Below are 17,790 nucleotides of genomic sequence, written 5' to 3' on the forward strand. Positions count from 1 at the left end.
ACTAATGTAATTCTTAACAGAATTCTGATAAGACTATAGCATCTAATACCAATATAATTCTTAACAGAATTCTGATAAGACTATAGCATCTAATACCAATGTAATTCTTAACAGAATTCTGATAAGACTATATAGCATCTAATACTAATGTAATTCTTAACCGAATTCTGATAAGACTATATCATCTAATACCCATGTAATTCTTAACAGAATTTTGATAAGACTATAGCATCTAATACTAAAGTAATTCTTAACCGAATTCTGATAAGACTCTAATACCAATGTAATTCTTAACAGAATTCTGATAAGACTCTAATACCAATGTAATTCTTAACATAATTCTGATAAGACGGTCGCATCAAATACTATATGTAATTCTTAACAGAATTCTGATAAGATTATATCATCTAATACCAATGTAATTCTTAACAAAATTCTGATAAGACTATAGCACCTAATACTAATGTAATTCTTAACAGAATTCTGATAAGACTATATATATATCATCTAATACCAATGTAATTCTTAACAGAATTCTGATAAGACTATATCATATTATACTAATGTAATTCTTAACAGAATTCTGATAAGACTATATCATCTAATACCCATGTAATTCTTAACAGAATTCTGATAAGACTATATAGCATCTAATACTAATAAATGTAATTCTTAACAGAATTCTGATAAGACTATAGCATCTTATAACAATTCAATTATAATCAGAAATCTGACAAGAATATTGCATCCAGTTCCATGCAATGCAAATCTTAACAGAATTCTGATAAGACGGTCGCATCAAATACGAAATTGAATGTAATTTTAACAGAATTCTGATAAGACTACAACATCCAAAACCAATGTAGTTCGAACAAGGCGGTCGCATCAAAAACCAAATTGAATGTAATTCTTAACAAAATTCTGATCGACTATAGCATCCAATACCAGTGTAATTCTGTAAAGAATTCTAATAAGATTCATAAGTCTTTTATGATAAAGCTTCGATAGTTTAATTTAATTCATAAATCAAGGGGGCTTAACAAAATTAAAAAAAAATGCAGCTTATCAGAAGTGTTGAACATGCTAAACTGATATTTTGTTTGTGCAATAGATCTGAGGAGTACAGTGAACTGTTTGATAACAGCAATATGCAATGTGTCTTTGAATATCAAAGTTCCTGTAGTGACTAGTTAGAAAATGTCTCTTTTTTAACTTACCAGAACCAGAATTTGATCATTTGGAAATAATCAAATACAAATGGATGCTGTTTATTCCTTTTTGTTCTTCCATTACAATAGATCTCGTATATAATCGTACATGATTACATATTAGGTATTATATATCTGAAAAATTTATTCTATCATCTCATTTAAGATCTTAGGAAAAAATGATCAAACTTCTATTTTTTGTTTTTGGGTATAATTTCCTCATAGATATAAAACATCATTGGATATTAAAGTCATATGAAACTTCAAATTAAAAACCATAATGCATATGTTTTTATAACTTACTGGCTAGATATAGGAAGATGTGGTATGAGTGCCAATAAGACAACTCTCCATCCAAGTCACAATTTATAAAAATAAACCATTTAAGGTCAAGGTACGTATAATGGTTTACTTTTACAAATTGTATCTTGGATGAGAGAATTGTCTCATTGGCACTCGTACCACATCTTCTTATATCTGTTGATTCAAGAATTCGATTAACTTTTTTTTCACCAGTCACTCATTTCATATGACTTTAAAAGGTGTTAAATTTCATGTGTTTGGAAGATGCTGACCTCAATTTAAATTCAAACGATGACCTCTTCAAATGTTAATTTTAGATTTGTTTCATTCTGCAAAATTCAAAATACTATGTTTAAATGCAGGAGAAATGTATCAAGAATAAGTGTTCATATATAATCACAGGCACTTGTCTCAGAATTTTCCCCGTATTTAACTTAATATTATAATATTAAGGTATATAAGAGAAAAAATCTGAGACAAATGCGTGTGTATGTAATGCACAATCAGTGAGACAGTGACCCTTCTAAATTTTGATGTCTTATCTTGAGATTGTTATTACATAAAGTACTGTCACAGTTCATACACACACATGATTGAACGTATTCGTTTCGATTGTGAATGATGACATATTTAACCGCCGTACTGTCTTTGTTGTACATAGTCCTAACTGGAATGGTGTGTACAGAAGAACAGGACCATTACAAACGTCTCCTACTCAATGATCCAGATGTTATAAATTCGAGGCTGATTAACCTAGAGAAATCTATGCAGGACGTGGTTCGTCTAACCCAACAACAACAGACAATGCAGTCAACCATAGCACAACTACAAAATGCTTTGTTGAATGGTAAGTAAATCATCTTTAAAGTTTTTGTCAAAATCAATACCAAATGCGTTAAGCAATTTAACCTTTGACGGTAACCTTAAAAGGGGTGATTTATTCGTTAACTATTTAAACGCCATTACATATATTCATTTGATTGGCCAAAGTCACGAACCTCATATATATTAGTGGTTGTCTATTCTCATATCTAACGAATTTTATTGTCATTTTTGGAATCTGATGTTCAAAGTAGATCTTTACTAAGTACTAAGTCTGTAGTAAAGGAGTAGGTTCAGTAAGACCCCTTTTTGGCCCCAAAATATAGCAGATTTACAAAATTGTTAAAATGTAAACTTTTAGCTATCTATTGGAAAGTAGAATACTTCTACTACATAAATATGGTGTTTTTTTGACAATACAATGCACATATATCGGGTACTAGCCTCATTAAGTCATGCAAAATTACTGAAATCTTCATAAATTTAGCAATTGAGTTACTTTTTAGACGGTTTCCGTCTTAAATGGATGTGGCCGCATTTGTGTTCTTTCTTAATATTTGAATACAAGTTGTATTTTATGATAATATATAACACATATAAAGGTTGAGGATGAACACGGATGCGGTCACCAACATTTGTGACAAAAACCATCTGAAAAGTGACATAGTATGGCATATTTGATAGATTTTTAATATTAAAGCTTGAGTTAGAGCGTCTAAAATGATTAAATCAGTTCAAATCTTTCATGTTAATTAATTAAATCTACTAAAGTAGACACTTGAGTGTTCAAAAAGTGTCCAAAATCTTTCTTCGGATGAACTTGAAATTTGGGGCCAAAATCGACTCTTACCTGACCTACTCCTTTATTTACAAATTTGTAACGTTGGGAGTTTTCGAGCCTAATATATTTTATAAATAAAGTGTCTTCTGTCAAATACCTTATTTTGACCTCTATAGGTATCCTTGTGGATTTTGTGTAGCTGAGTTGTCAATAGTGTAGCTCATTTCATTTCGTTTCAAGCGTCTTATTAAATATTCACAATCAGAGATGTAAATAAATAAGTAATATAAAAAACTATATAGTTAGTAAGTACTTTCTTCTACTTGAGTGTTTTTATACATAATTTCAAATGATGACAGCCCAGTGTTTATTGTATAATTATTAGATTCATATGTTCTTGGTGAGATCTTTTTGTGAAAAGCCGATGTTTGTTGAACTGGATTTAATGTTGCGTGCTTCACCTTTTTACCTAATACGCATAAAAGCTCTTGGTGATGAGAGCTTTTAATTTCGTTTCATACAAATTTTGACCGTAATTTTGTGTTTGCATAAAAAAAATACTAACAATGTAAGGGATTAAATAATTACATTGAAAGCATCTTATTTTAAACTATTTGAAATCTTCCGAAGTAATGGTTGACAGAAGTTGTTTTAAAGGCATATATGGAGGAACTATCTCATAAGTTGGCAGGCAACATGAATCATTCTGTATGTGACTGTCTCGCTATAAAACCTGTGACCTAGTGGCTGTTTTGATTGCTATCTACCTTCAAATACCGTCCTCCATTGATAATTAATTGTTTTGGGAATTGTGTCACATTTTATAATGCCGAGACATTTTATAGTTTTAATCAATTTGAAAACGCTTATTTTTATTCATTTAAGACAGAGGATCGACGTATATTCGCTGGGGACGTAAACAATGTAGTGGAGTGAATACAGAGATGCTATACACAGGTACTTTAATGTTTTCTAGAAGAATTGGATATCAAAAATGTTATGAAGAATGCTCAGTTTAAACATATTTATCTATAGTGGATTGGTTTCGCAACTTATATTTATCCCTTTCCACTTTGCGGGTGCGAGTGCTACCTTGTAGCGGCATTAGTGTGCTCTTTTTTTCGAAATCTACAAGGGTGTCTTTAACGTGCAAGAGATATGGTTCTCTCTTAAAACGGGTCATCCATTGATCGTCCCCTTTCGACGGGTTATCATCGTTTCCTCAAGACTATACTCGCAAATGGTTTCAAGGGAGAGCCGAAAATTCAGTCCCTGAAATTTTCATCCCGGAACGGGAATCGAACCGGGAACCTTTGTGTTAGTAGTCCGATGCACTAACAACTACACCACAGCTCTCTGAAGAAAGATTATGGTAAACAGAAATAAATGTATTTGATAGATCGGCGTCAAAGTAACAAAACTTGGTCAGCACCTCATAAGGAACATTCATTTCACGTTTAGATGCATTCTGTTAAGTGGTTATCTAACAAACATTTGTATGTTTTTCCATAAGGGTCCTATGTTAAACTAAGTCCTTTCCTGAGGGCCATCTTAGATAATGGCTCAGCTTCAAAGTAATAACATTTGGTCATTATCTCATTAGACACATCTATGTCCACGGGTGTCATTCGGTTTAACGAGAGAAATGATCGTGAAAGAATATCTAACGGTGGTCAAGAGTTGCGAGACGACCGTGAAAGCTCTGGTACAGGATCGTGAAAGACATTTAATGTAAATTTTAGTTCAGTATCTGTGAAAAAATGGCTTAATTTTCAAAACGCGAAACAAATCCAAACAAAAAACATATCTGTCAAAATGGACCAACTTCCTCAACTGCGCAAAAAGATAAAGAAAATATGCAGTACTTTATGAAAAAAGCATAAAAGGCGCAATTCATGTCTATGGAATTAATTAAGAAAAACACGCTATTTGTACCTATAATGGTCATATTTCTATATATAATGAAATATTGGAAATTAAATTTTTGATGTATCTAATAGGACAGTAAAATAAAAGTATGCTCTTCCCTAAAAAGCGTTAATTTGTTTATGAAAACCTTCAATTTTGTTGTATTTTCATCAAACTTGATCGTGAAAGATGCATTATTTTGATCGTGAAAGATAATGCGTGACCAGACTTAATACTTGTAATCAGAAATAAATATTTCTTTTACCACTTGATATACTGGTTGAAGCCAGTTAGTATTTCTTTTGATAAGAACGAACATATTAAAGTTATCCTCTTTTTTTTAGTTTACCCCGAAAGTTAAAAAAAAAAACACATCCTAAAACGTGTCTAAATTAGTGCGAAAATTTAGGTCTGAGAATTGGTCTATATAGTACAATTCAGGCAGACTGCCACTCTTCAGCCAATAATATGGGTATGCAACGTTTAAACCAAAACTGTTAACCATCAACCAAAATCCTATAGCAAAAACAGCATCTTTCATGAACAATTTGAGTTTGAACGATAACCAATATTTTGTGCAACACTACTTACTTACATGTAAGTTTTATGTATCTTTATATACAATGTAGCAGATGTGCATTGATTTCCAATGAGATAACTATATACTACAGACTAAAGAATACCAGAGTGCAAATGCTGAAATGTCTCTTCTGCTTTACTTGTGATATTCTATTTGTCTAACGTCTGTAATATTAAGGGTTTAACTAGAAGTGCCAAATACGCTTACAATTGTCGGTTCATAAAAAGAGGTCAAGGTCAGATGAATCGTGCCATACAGATCTCTACAAACATCCCGTACATCAAATGTAGGTGTTCCGTTCCTTACAGTACCTTAGAAACTGACAAATGTAAAAGTAATGTTCAGTCAACATATGGTCGAAATTATATGAACCCTGACCGACAGCCAGACATAGACATCTTACTATCATTTAATATATCAAATTCAAATGACGTCATATGCCGACAGACATGTACACCATACACCAAATACCTGGAAGAGGAGCCAAAAATGGAACTGTTGCGCATAAAGGCAATCCATATCATCGCTTGCTCAAAATATAAAAAGGTAACAAGATATTTTATTTGTACAAGTACAAATAATACATACAAATTATTATTTGTGCATTTGTGAACATGTTATTTGTATAATTGTTGGGTAATTGCAGGATTAAGGTTTTCGTTGTCATGTGGATTACTCACTTATCACGAGTTATAGGATAACTACATTTTGTATATTGGATCCTATTATCTACAAGTCCGTCAGACAGGATTCATTTGACCTTGACTTTACCTCATTTCATGGATAAAGAGATAGTTTTGTGGTCCAGTCCGTATCGCGGATTCGTTCAGCTTTGGGATAACTGTCTGTTGTTATGATTGTAAGGTGTACATTTTCGAATTCTGCAAGGTTTCAAATAACATTGACCTCATTATCATGCATCATTTGGCAGTGTTCGTTTTATGTTGTTTGTCCTTTTGCCTATATACCTGTATGCTATAGCGCCACGGTATTTGGTGTATGTCTCTCTGTCTAGCTGCATGTTTCATATATGACGTCAATTGTATTTGATGTATTGAATGATAGTAAGACGGCTAAGCTTGGTTGTCGGTGAGGGTTCATATACTTTTGACCTTATGTGCCAAATTTATTTGCCAAACATAACTTTTACATTTGTCAGTTATTAACGTACTGTAAGGATCGGAACACCTATATTTGGTGTACGGGATGTTTGTAGAGATTTGCATGTCATGGTTCATCTGACATTGACCCCTTTTTGTAAACCATTGACAATCTTAAGCGCATTTGACACTTCTAGTAAAAACCCTTTATATTACAGACATTCAACAAATATACTATCATAAGTAAAGCAGACGAGACATTTCAGCATTTGCGCTCTGGTATTCTTTAGTCTGTAGTATATAGTTATCTCATTGGAAATCATTCCACATCTGCTACGTTGTATATAAAGATTTGTAGATCTTAGGAAGTACACAAAATGTTGGTTATCGTTCAATCACAAATTGTTCATGAAAGATGCTGTTTTTGCTGCAAGTTTTTGGTTGATGGTTAACATTTTGGTTTAAACGTTGCATACCCATATTAATACCTAAATAGTGGTTATTTGCCTAAATTGTAAACGATATTCCCGTGCTTGCATTTCCTATCAGGATTTTCTTGATAGAGGGTTGCTGCTTACAAGGAAGCTATTAAACCAAGAGTTTCAAATGGTGAAGTTGAAATCATCACTTCGTAAATTTTACGGACGCCATCACGAGTTGGTTGACCGTTATGGAATAACCGTTTCACAAATGATATCGGATATGTTCCTTACGTCGTAACTACATCCCCTTCCCTTTCATGAATATGACCTACCGAATTAGACTATTTACCGGATTTGTTATCACATAAGCAACATGACGGGTGCCACATCTGGAGCAGGATCTGCTTACCCTTCCGGAGCACCTGCGATCACCCCTAGTTTTTGGTGGGGTTCGTGTTGTTCATTCTTTAGTTTTCTATGTTGTGTCATGTGTACACTTGTTTGTCTGTTTGTCTTTTTCATTTTTAGCCATGGCGTTGTCAGTTTATTTTCGATTTATGAGTTTGACTGTCCCTTTGGTATCTTTCGTCCCTCTTTTGTTTAAGACCGATTCTCAGAGCTGAATTTTTCACACTGATTTAGTCACGTTTTGAGTTGGGTTTCTTTGAACTTTCGAGGTAAAATGTTGAATTAAAAAAAAATAATACTTTAATGTTCATACCAGTTGCATGTATATCAAATGGTAAAAGAAATATTGATTTCTGATTACTAGTATTAAGTCTGGTCACGGATTATCTTTCACGATCAAAATAATGCGCTGCCTGAACTTTCACGATCAAGTTTGATGAAAATTCAACAAAATTCAAAGTTTTCATAAACAAATTAACGCTTTTAAGGGAAGAGCATACTTCTGTTTTACTGTACTATCAGATACACCAAAAATTAAATTTCAAATATATCATGATATATTGAAATATGACCATTATAGGAACAAATAGCGTGTTTTTTTTTTAATTAATTCCATAGACATGCGTTGCGCCTTTTGTGTTTTTTTTTCATAAAGTACTGTATATTTTCTTTATCTTAATGTACAGTTATGTTGAGGAAGTTAAACCATTTTGACAGACATATTTTTTTGTTCGGATTTGTTCCGCGTTTTGAAAATTAAGCGATTTTTTTCACAGATTCTGAACTAGAATTTACATTAAATGTCTTTTACGATCCTGTACCAGAGCTTTCACGATCGTCTCGCAATACTTGACCACTGTTAGATATTCTTTTCATTTCTCTCGATCATTTCTCTCGTTAAACCGAATGACACCCGTGCATAGGGTTCTATCATAAATTAAGTCCCTCGCTGGCGGCCGTCTTCATGATCTTGGATGATTGGTCGGCTTCAAAGTAGCAGCACCTTGTCAGCACCTCACAAGGAACTTTCGTGTCATGTTTATTTCCTTTCCATCCAGTGGTTCTCTAGGGGAAGTTCAAAATGTAAAAGGTTAACGACGACGACGAAAGACGTACGTCAAGGGATGAGAACACTTCACTTAGCCGTTTATAGTTTAAATATATATAGGAAGATGTGGTGTGAGTGCCAATGAGACAACTCTCCATTCGATACAATTTATAAAAGTAAACCATTATAGGTCAATGTACGGCCTTCAACACGGAGCCTTGGCTCACACCGAACAACAAGCTATAAAGGGCCCCAAAATTACTAGTGTACAACCATTCAAACGGAAAAACCAACGATCTAATCTATATAAAAAACGAGAAACGAGAAACACGTATGAATTATATAAACAAACTACTGTCCATCAGATTCCTGACTTAGGACAGGTGCAAACATTTGCAGCGTGATTAAACGTTTTAATGGTATCAACAGTATAACATCACAACATAGAAAAACACACGATAAAATAACAATAAGAAGGTTTAACTCAATCAAAAAATGTAAAGTTTAGAGTTCCTTATAACTGTAACAATGGTGTAAAACCCAATTCAAGAGTAAACTATAAAAATCTGCTGGAAATGGATTTAATCATCAGATCTGAAGCAGAAAAAGTGATATAAAAAGACGCAACGCAGCGATTTGCGAGAACTCACTACAGTTACTGCAAACTAGTTCATAGTCACTAACAACTTACAATTAAATCATGTACGAAACCTTAAAAGTTTGTTTGAGTGTGCGAATTTGAATATGCCTTATCTTCTGGAAATATTTCAGTTATTACATAAGATGAATAAAGGAAACAGCAGTATACCACTGTTCGGAATTCATCAATCGATTAAGGAAAAAACAAATCCGGATTACAATCTAAAACTGAGGAAAAAACATCAAATATAAGAGTTGAGCGTTCCTGATGAGGTAAATCCAGAAAAGCGCTTAGGACGCAAGAAATTATTAAACGTGTTGTTTTTAATTTTTTACATCACTTGGTCCATACCTCTGCTGGTGAACTATCAGTTCCGAGGGTAGCATTGGTTCAGTAGTCAGTACTTCGGTACTGACATGATTTAGCAAACTTTACTAAAATTGTCCGTTTATAAATTTTTTAATTTTTAAGAAACTAAGGTTTAAACTCCCTTAGACTTTAAATGAATTTTGCTAGTTATTTTAGGTATTTTTGACATATAGCTCTTCAACGGTTTCGGTACTTATATATCTTCGGATTTCAAATGTTTTGCTTTGAGCGTTCCTGATGAAGGTAAATCGAGAAAAAGCTCTTCAGACGCAAGAAATTATTAAACGTGTTGTTTTCAATTTTGAACAACAACACAACTGAAACACAAGACTAAAATGCAGAAAACAAAGAAACGAACTACTATAATATAACAATGTTAATTTTCTTGACTTTGTACAGGATATTTTAAGAAAAAAAATGGTAGGTTGAACATGGTTTTGTGGCTAGACAAACCTCCCGCTTTTACGGCAATGTTAAGACAGGACTATAAAACAAATAAATGGGAGCACATGCATGACAGAGAAACACACAAATAATAGCCATCTAAAGGCACCAGGCCTACAATCCTATACACCAGACGCGTGTTACGCAAACACAAGACCCACCAGTGACGCCTAGACAAAAAAAAGTCAGAAAGCCATAACAAGCACAAAAGGTAAAAAGCACTATGGACCAAAAGTTCCAAAAAGCTGCGTCAAACACGGCCAAGGCTATATGACTTGAACAATAAAATCCTTAGTACCTAGAATAATTCATACTTTTGCAAACAGTAAATCTATAAAAATTACTATATAATAGACATACATGTCAACACCAAAGTGGTTACTAACTAAAGAGTAAAAACGAATACGTAAAACAACCTAAATAAGTACATAAAAACGGCACAGCCGAACAACGTGAACGTACTAGGTGTGAGCCGAAAACAACAACGCACAAAAGTAATGTCACATTAAAAAAATTCTACCCCCCCCCCCCCAAAAAAAAACAAACAAAAAACAAAAAACAAACAACAAAATAGGATGTATTCAAGATTAGGTTTGTAATACTGATGTAACATCTTTCAATAACAATGAAAATCACAATTCTTATTAACATAAAATAGTGGTAGCAATAAGATCATTAATTGTAGTATCTAGCCATGTCGGTACTTCTTCTAAACAAACTGTAAACCAAATACATTGTATCAATCTAGTTGACCCAAACTAAAATCTTGGAAATAAACTGAGTGATTAATAGAACAGAAAAAATATAAGATTTACAACTACAAACGATGAAACATTTGACAAAATCAGATGAGAATAACAAATATAACATCAAAACTTAATACATAAAACTTGGATAGAAAAATACCGTGAAACGTCTAATAGACAATAACAATAAAAACCAAGAAGTAAACAAGGACTCACAAAACCAAGGGACATTTACATCAACAGTTATAAATAATAAATAAGAAACAACACGAACTCCACTACAAACCCGGAGTGAAACCAGGTGCTCCGGAAGGGTAAGCATTTCCTGCACCGTATACGGCACCCGTCGTGTTATTTCTTTGTTCAGTTCGATAATGATGGCAGGTTATTATGACTGAGAAAAAATATCAGATATGATTTCAGACACACTTTTGTCATAATGGCAAATCAGCTCATGACGGCGACCGTAAAATTTCTTGAGTGATGATCTTAATTTGATTGATTCATAGCCCTGTCTTAGCAACTTTTGAGAAAGCAGTATTCCTCGTTCAACAAAATCAAAGTACTTTGAGCTAGCTCTAGAGTAACGTAACAATCGAGACAGATATACTCCATATGCTGGTGCCGCTGGGATGTTGCTACACAGAAATGGAAAGTTGACTCTAGGAAAATTAAAATCATCACGTTTGTCATAAATTTGGGTATTCAACCTTCCAGCAGTAGTCATTTCGAGAAAAAAAAGTCTAAATATGAAGCAGATTTATCAGTGTCGGTAGTATCTTTAATTTCAAGTTCACTTGGATATATTAAATGTAAGTGATCACTGAATCTATTATTATTAAGAAACATTACATCACCAACATACCGAAAGGTGAATTTAAAAGACTGGGCTTGTTTCTTTTCTCCTTTTTGTACAAGCCCTTGGATACAATCTGCTTCATAGAAATACAAAAACAAATCTGCAAGTAGAGGAGCGCAATTGGTACACATTGGGATTCCAATAGTCTATTGGAAGACCAAACCTCCAAATTCAACAAATATGTTGTCAATCAAAAAGTCCAGCATTGCAGTGATATCCTCTTCGGTGTATTTTTTCCTTGACTCTGTGTGATTTTTCACAAAGTAAGATGAATTCCTGCCCAAAACTAGATATTTAAAACGTCTAGTGCCCTTTTTGTTAAAGAAACATACGCTGACGAGTTCTTTCGATCTAATACGTGGAAAAAATAACCTTAGTTAGTAAGGACAAAAGCACATCGTATGGATCAACCAATTCGTAATGGTGTCCATAACATTTACGGAGTGCCATTTTTTATATGTCCGCCTCATAACTATGTTGAAGCAGTTTCTGCGTTAGGAGCACACTCCTGTATATGAAATCCGTGTAGTGTGAACATGCACGAGCATCACGTATCAACTGAGATATGTAAACAACATATGAAGGGACAGAGGGTATGTTACTGCTGAGAAATGAGAAAATTAGGAAGTTGAAATCGTCCCGTTAATCATAGATTTTCGTGTCGACCAGCTGTGTCAATATTGAGGAAAAGATCAAGGTGTGACGCAGTCCTTCTGGTATTAGTAGTATCCTTGATTTCAAGTTCACTGGGAAATATGAGATGTAAGAATTGGCTGAAATATTGGTTATGCTAGGACATCATTAATATATTGGAAAGTAAAATTAAAGAATTTCGCAAGGTATTTTTTCTTTTTGTCTTTAAGAAGGTTCTGAATGAATTCTGCTTCATACTAAATTTTCCCTTCTGAAAAATGCGTCACGTTTATATTTTTTGTTATCATTATATTAAAAATAAACACATTAATGCCGTCTTTTTAAAAATGTACTTTCGAATAGGTGCAAATACTTTAATATAAGAGCTAAATTCCAAATAGCTGAGATTTTACAAATAATGTATGTAACTAAACAGTGATTTACAAAAATTAAACAGATTTTTCATGCTAAACGCAACAATTAAAAAAGGAAAGATCAGTTGCAAACATTCAATCGACAAAGTTTAAAATTAATAGATATAAGAAGATGTGGTATACGTGCCATTGAGACAACTCTCCATCCAAGTCACAATTTGTAAAAGAAAACCATCAGAGTTCTACAAAGTACGGTCTTCAACACGGAGCCTTAGCTCGAACCGAACAACAAGCTGTAAAGGGCCCCAAAAACTACTAGACTAAGTGTAAAACCGACCGTGTATAGACAGTATAGCCAGTCGAGGTAGTTGAAAACTTCCATTATTATCAGTTTAAAACATTCAATCTGGAAAACCAACGGTCTAATCTATAATAAAAAGAGAAATGAGAAACACTTATGAAACGAATCAACAAACGACAACCACTGAACATTTAGGTGCATGACTTAAGACAGGTGCCAAAAAAAATCCAGGGGGTTTATACGTTTAAATAGGTACCCAACTTCCGCCTTACCAGAAACAATAGTGTAACATCACAGCACAGAAAGAAATATTCTGTGGATTCATTATTATTCGTTGGATACCAATTTTCGTGGGTTTCGTGGGTACAAGTGAACCACGAATTCATATGTTCAACGAATTACAAATTTTCCATAGGCTTTGTACATACGAATTCGGCAAACCACGAATTCAGGTATCCACGAAAATGTAAATTTTCTTCAATCCACGAAAATTTATATCCACGAAAATAAATGAATCCACAGTAATATATAGATATGCAATTTGGTTCGGAAACAAAGATATATAATATATAACTATGCAATTTGGTTCGGAAGCTGTTTCTTGTCATGTCTTTATTTAACAATGTACAATTTTATGTAATGTGTATGTGCTTTTTAAAAGGTTTTGCAGCAGGCCAAAAATATCATCATATTCAATATTATGGCGGTCCAGCTAATATGTTGTGCCTTCCAAACAACCCTGAAATAAGCAACAGAACAGCACCAGGTAGCAGCTTGTTGGTCGGAACAGAGTACCGCGATGGAAACTTCTTTGTTACTGGTGCAAATACTGAGGATGTCCCATGTGCCCTATGCAGAAGCGCAAACACTTCATCATCAATAATGATACCTGGTAGGGAATCATGTGATAGCGGCTGGAAAATTGAATATAACGGAATATTGGCATCGGGGTCCTACAGTCATAAACCATCATCCTACCTATGCCTTGACAGTCATCCTGAGTTTTTACAAGCTGGACAAGATAACAAAGATGGTCATTTACTTTATGCTACCAGAACTAAGTGTGGATCTTTGGCCTGCCCCCCTTATGTTGATAACATGGCTATCAACTGTGTGGTTTGCTCAAAATAAAATATAGCATTCATGAATTTACTCTTATATTTATTTTGTTATCGCTCCAGATAAAAATTTTAATCTCAAAAGCTTTTCTCGGAACTCCATCAGAATGAATTGTATGCAACGACAAATTAGAAAAACGAAAGAAGAATATGTGAAAAAGTTATCAAAAAAAGAAAAGGCCGAACCGTGTGTGAAATCAATTGCAACCTTTTAAACCATACAACACACTACAAAAACGAGTCAAATAAATATAAATACAAGTACTAGTATAACATCCTAATGTACTCTTGTATACATGGCAAAGAGGGACGAAAGATACCAGAGGGACAGTATAACTCATAAATCGAAAATAAACTGACAACGCCATGGCTAAAAATGAGAAAGACAAACAGACAAACAAGTGTACACATGACATAACATAGAAAACTAAAGAATAAACAACACGAACCCCACCAAAAACTAGGGGTGATCTCAGGTGCTCCGGAAGGCTAAGCAGATCCTGCTCCACATGTGGCATCCGTCGTGTTGTTTATGTGATTACAAATCCGGTAAATAGTCTAATTCGGTAGGTCTCATTCATGAACGGGAAGGGGTTTGTAGTTACGACGTAAGGAACATATCCGATATCATTTGTGAAACTGTTATTCTATAACGGTCAACTAACTCGTGATGGCGTCCATAAAATGTACGAAGTGATGATTTCAACTTCACCATTTGGAACTCTTGGTTTAATAGCTTCCTTGTGAGCAGCAACCCTCTATCAAGGAAATCATGATAGGAAATGCAAGCACGGGAATATCGTATCAATTGGGAGATATATACACCGTATCTAGGTGCTGCTGGAATGTTGCTACTTAGAAATGAAAAGTTCACAATTGGAAAGCTGAAATAATCTCTTATGTCGTAAAGTTTTGTTTTCAACCGACCCTCATTGTCAATTTCTAGATGTAAGTCAAGATATGAGGCCGACTTAACTGTATCTGTAGTATCCTTTATCTCTAGTTCGATGGGATATATGCGTTCAACATAGTCACCAAATTTTGAATTGTATAGTGAAAGAACATCATCTATATAGCGGAAAGTAGAGTTAAAGGATATTGCTAACTCCTTATCTTTCTTCCTAAGAACTTCCTGTATGAAGTCAGCCGCATAATAATAAAAAAACAAGTCGGCAAGAAGAGGGGCACAATTTGTTCCCATTGGAATGCCGACAGTCTGTTGAAAAACACGTCCTCAAAACGTAACAAATATGTTGGCAGTCAAGCAAACAAACATCTTGATAATGTCAGTTTCAGAGAATTTTTTGTTTGAAATTGCCACACAACCATTATAATATACTTTATATATTATTATATTATGTATACCCTTTATGACCTCGGAACACGACGATTAAATATGATACAATGACAACTCGTTCTATTGGAATTTCGGCCCACACAAGATCGTCACTTTATAAAAAAATCACCACTTTCTTGTTTACCGACTCGCCCCACTTTTGAAAAAGTGTAAAATCAAATTGAACAATCCGTCTATCAACTCACTTATTTACGAACAGGGTTGAAACCCCACTGAATAAAGGTCTGCCAACTCGCCCCACTTATAAAACTATCTTGCTTCCTTTAAGTATGTTAAATTACTGATAGTTGGTATCCAGTCCTCCTCGTGTAGTGGAATATGTCGTGGGTTGATATGCTAAAGGTATATTATTATATAATCTATACCCTTAATGACCTCGGAACACGACGATTAAATATGATACAATGACAACTCGTTCTATTGGAATTTCGGCCCACACAAGATCGTCACTTTATAAAAAAAATCACCACTTTCTTGTTTACCGACTCGCCCCACTTTTGAAAAAGTGTAAAATCAAATTGAACAATCCGTCTGTCAACTCACTTATTTACGAACAGGGTTGAAACCCCACTGAATAAAGGTCTGCCAATTAGCCCCACTTATAAAATTATCTTGCTTCCTTTAAGTATGTTAAATTAATGATGGTTGGTATCCAGTCCTCCTGGTGTAGTGGAATATGTCGTGGGTTGATATGCTAAAGGTCTTGTATCCAGTCCTCCTGGTGTAGTGGAATATGTCGTGGGTTGATATGCTAAAGGTCTTGAGTTCAAATCCCAGCATAGACACTGGATCTTTTCCGTATAGTTAATCATAAGTTTTACAGTGGATTTGACATTTTCAACCAAAATGTAACAGAACAAATGAAAGCGTGCAAAACAAAGAAACTCAAGCTGGGGTGATCTGGTAGGGATGATCCGGTTCAGATCACCCCTGGTAGAACAGAAGAGCTGGGAGTAACCACCAGTTTTTGGCGTGGTTCGCGTTGTTGTTGTTCCCCTATTTGTGACATACTTACCTATTGTGCCTGCTTGTTTTGTTCACACATCGTTGTCAATATAATGGAATTTGATGCGACTGTCATACAAGTTCGGCTAGCTTTAAAACAAGGTTTAATTCACCATTTTCTACATGAGAAAATGCATGTGCCAAGTCAGGAATATGATAGTTGCTATCCATTCGTTTGATGTGTTTGAGCTTTTGATTTGCTATTTGATTAGTAACTTTCCGTTTTGAATTTCCGCGGAGTTAAGTATTTTTGTGGTTTTACTTTTTACGTGTAAATATGTCTGTTGTCAAAATAATGTCTAATCTATAATACTAGACACCAACATTTGATTTACAAACTAAAACATAAACAAAATCTTAAGAACACGAAAAATAACACACTTCTAAATCTACCACTTGATGTTTGCTTTCCGGATGGTGTGGAAAATTTTAACTGTTAACTGTCTATTTTGCAGACGACATATGCCTATTATCAACAACTAAAACAAACATGCAGAAGAAAACATCAATACTACATGAGACTGCTCTATCTGTAGGTTTAAAGATAAATACACCAAAGACAAATATAATTAGCCTTAATGACAAAACTAGAAAACAACCAATATATATGTGCATGCCCCGAGTCAGGAGCCTGTAATTCCGTGGTTGTCGTTTGTTTATATGTAACATATTTGATTTTCGTTGATGTGTTGTCCATAAATAAGGCCGTTAGTTTTCTCGTTTGAATTGTTTCACATTTCGAGGCCTTTTATAGCTGACTATGCGGTATGGGCTTTGCTCATTGTTGAAGGCCGTACGGTGACCTATAGTTGTTAATGTCTGTGTCATTTTGGTCTTTTGTGGAGAGTTGTCTCATTGGCAATCATACCACATCTTTTTTTTTTATATATGATAACAGTTAAAGGAGACAACATAGAGGAAGAGGGTTAAGAAAGTAAGTAAAATTCTCAAAAAAGAATATAACATTTGAATTCAGTATGTAAATGTGTTCTTTTTGTATTTTATAACTATGACATTTTTATTCGAAAATAAAAGTTGTGTTTGTAATGGTATACTTATTTGGTATGTTCTTACCATGTCGGATTTTTTTTTAAATTATCTTAACTTTAACATACATGTAGAAAAAAAAAAGAGAATTCAAACCACAAACGATAGGCAATGATAATACATATCACAATATCGAACCTGAAGAAATATTAGATTATAACTAGTGTTGTCAAAGTTAATCGGTTAACCGGTTAACCGTTCGAACGACCGAATACCGAATACCAAAAAAGCTAACCGGTTAACCGAACTTTTTTTCAATTTAAATAAATTTCATATAAATTTGAATTGAAATCATGAAATAGTTGTGTTTTCTTTAA

The 17,790-nt window shown here is 34.0% G+C and overlaps 1 protein-coding gene across 1 annotated transcript; it reads left to right on the forward strand.

Moving 5' to 3' along the window:
- Window positions 1–2,045: 2,045 nt before the first annotated feature.
- On the forward strand, window positions 2,046–14,094 carry LOC139492414 (uncharacterized). Its single transcript, XM_071280614.1, has 3 exons — window positions 2,046–2,358; window positions 4,000–4,071; window positions 13,608–14,094. Exons 1-3 carry the CDS (start codon window positions 2,130–2,132, stop codon window positions 14,075–14,077), a joined length of 771 nt encoding a protein of 256 aa, XP_071136715.1. The 5' UTR covers window positions 2,046–2,129; the 3' UTR covers window positions 14,078–14,094.
- Window positions 14,095–17,790: the final 3,696 nt, after the last annotated feature.

The sequence above is a fragment of the Mytilus edulis genome, chromosome 10 (genome assembly GCF_963676685.1).
Source record: "Mytilus edulis chromosome 10, xbMytEdul2.2, whole genome shotgun sequence".
Taxonomy (NCBI): Eukaryota; Metazoa; Mollusca; class Bivalvia; order Mytilida; family Mytilidae; genus Mytilus; species Mytilus edulis.

Excerpts from the sequence above, each read along its gene's own strand:
- LOC139492414 (XM_071280614.1), top strand. The coding sequence starts at position 2,130 with ATGATGACATATTTAACCGCCGTACTGTCTTTGTTGTACATAGTCCTA. Across the intron at positions 2,359-3,999 it reads ACAAAATGCTTTGTTGAATG|ACAGAGGATCGACGTATATT; the intron begins GTAAGTAAATCA and ends TATTCATTTAAG. Across the intron at positions 4,072-13,607 it reads TACAGAGATGCTATACACAG|GTTTTGCAGCAGGCCAAAAA; the intron begins GTACTTTAATGT and ends GCTTTTTAAAAG.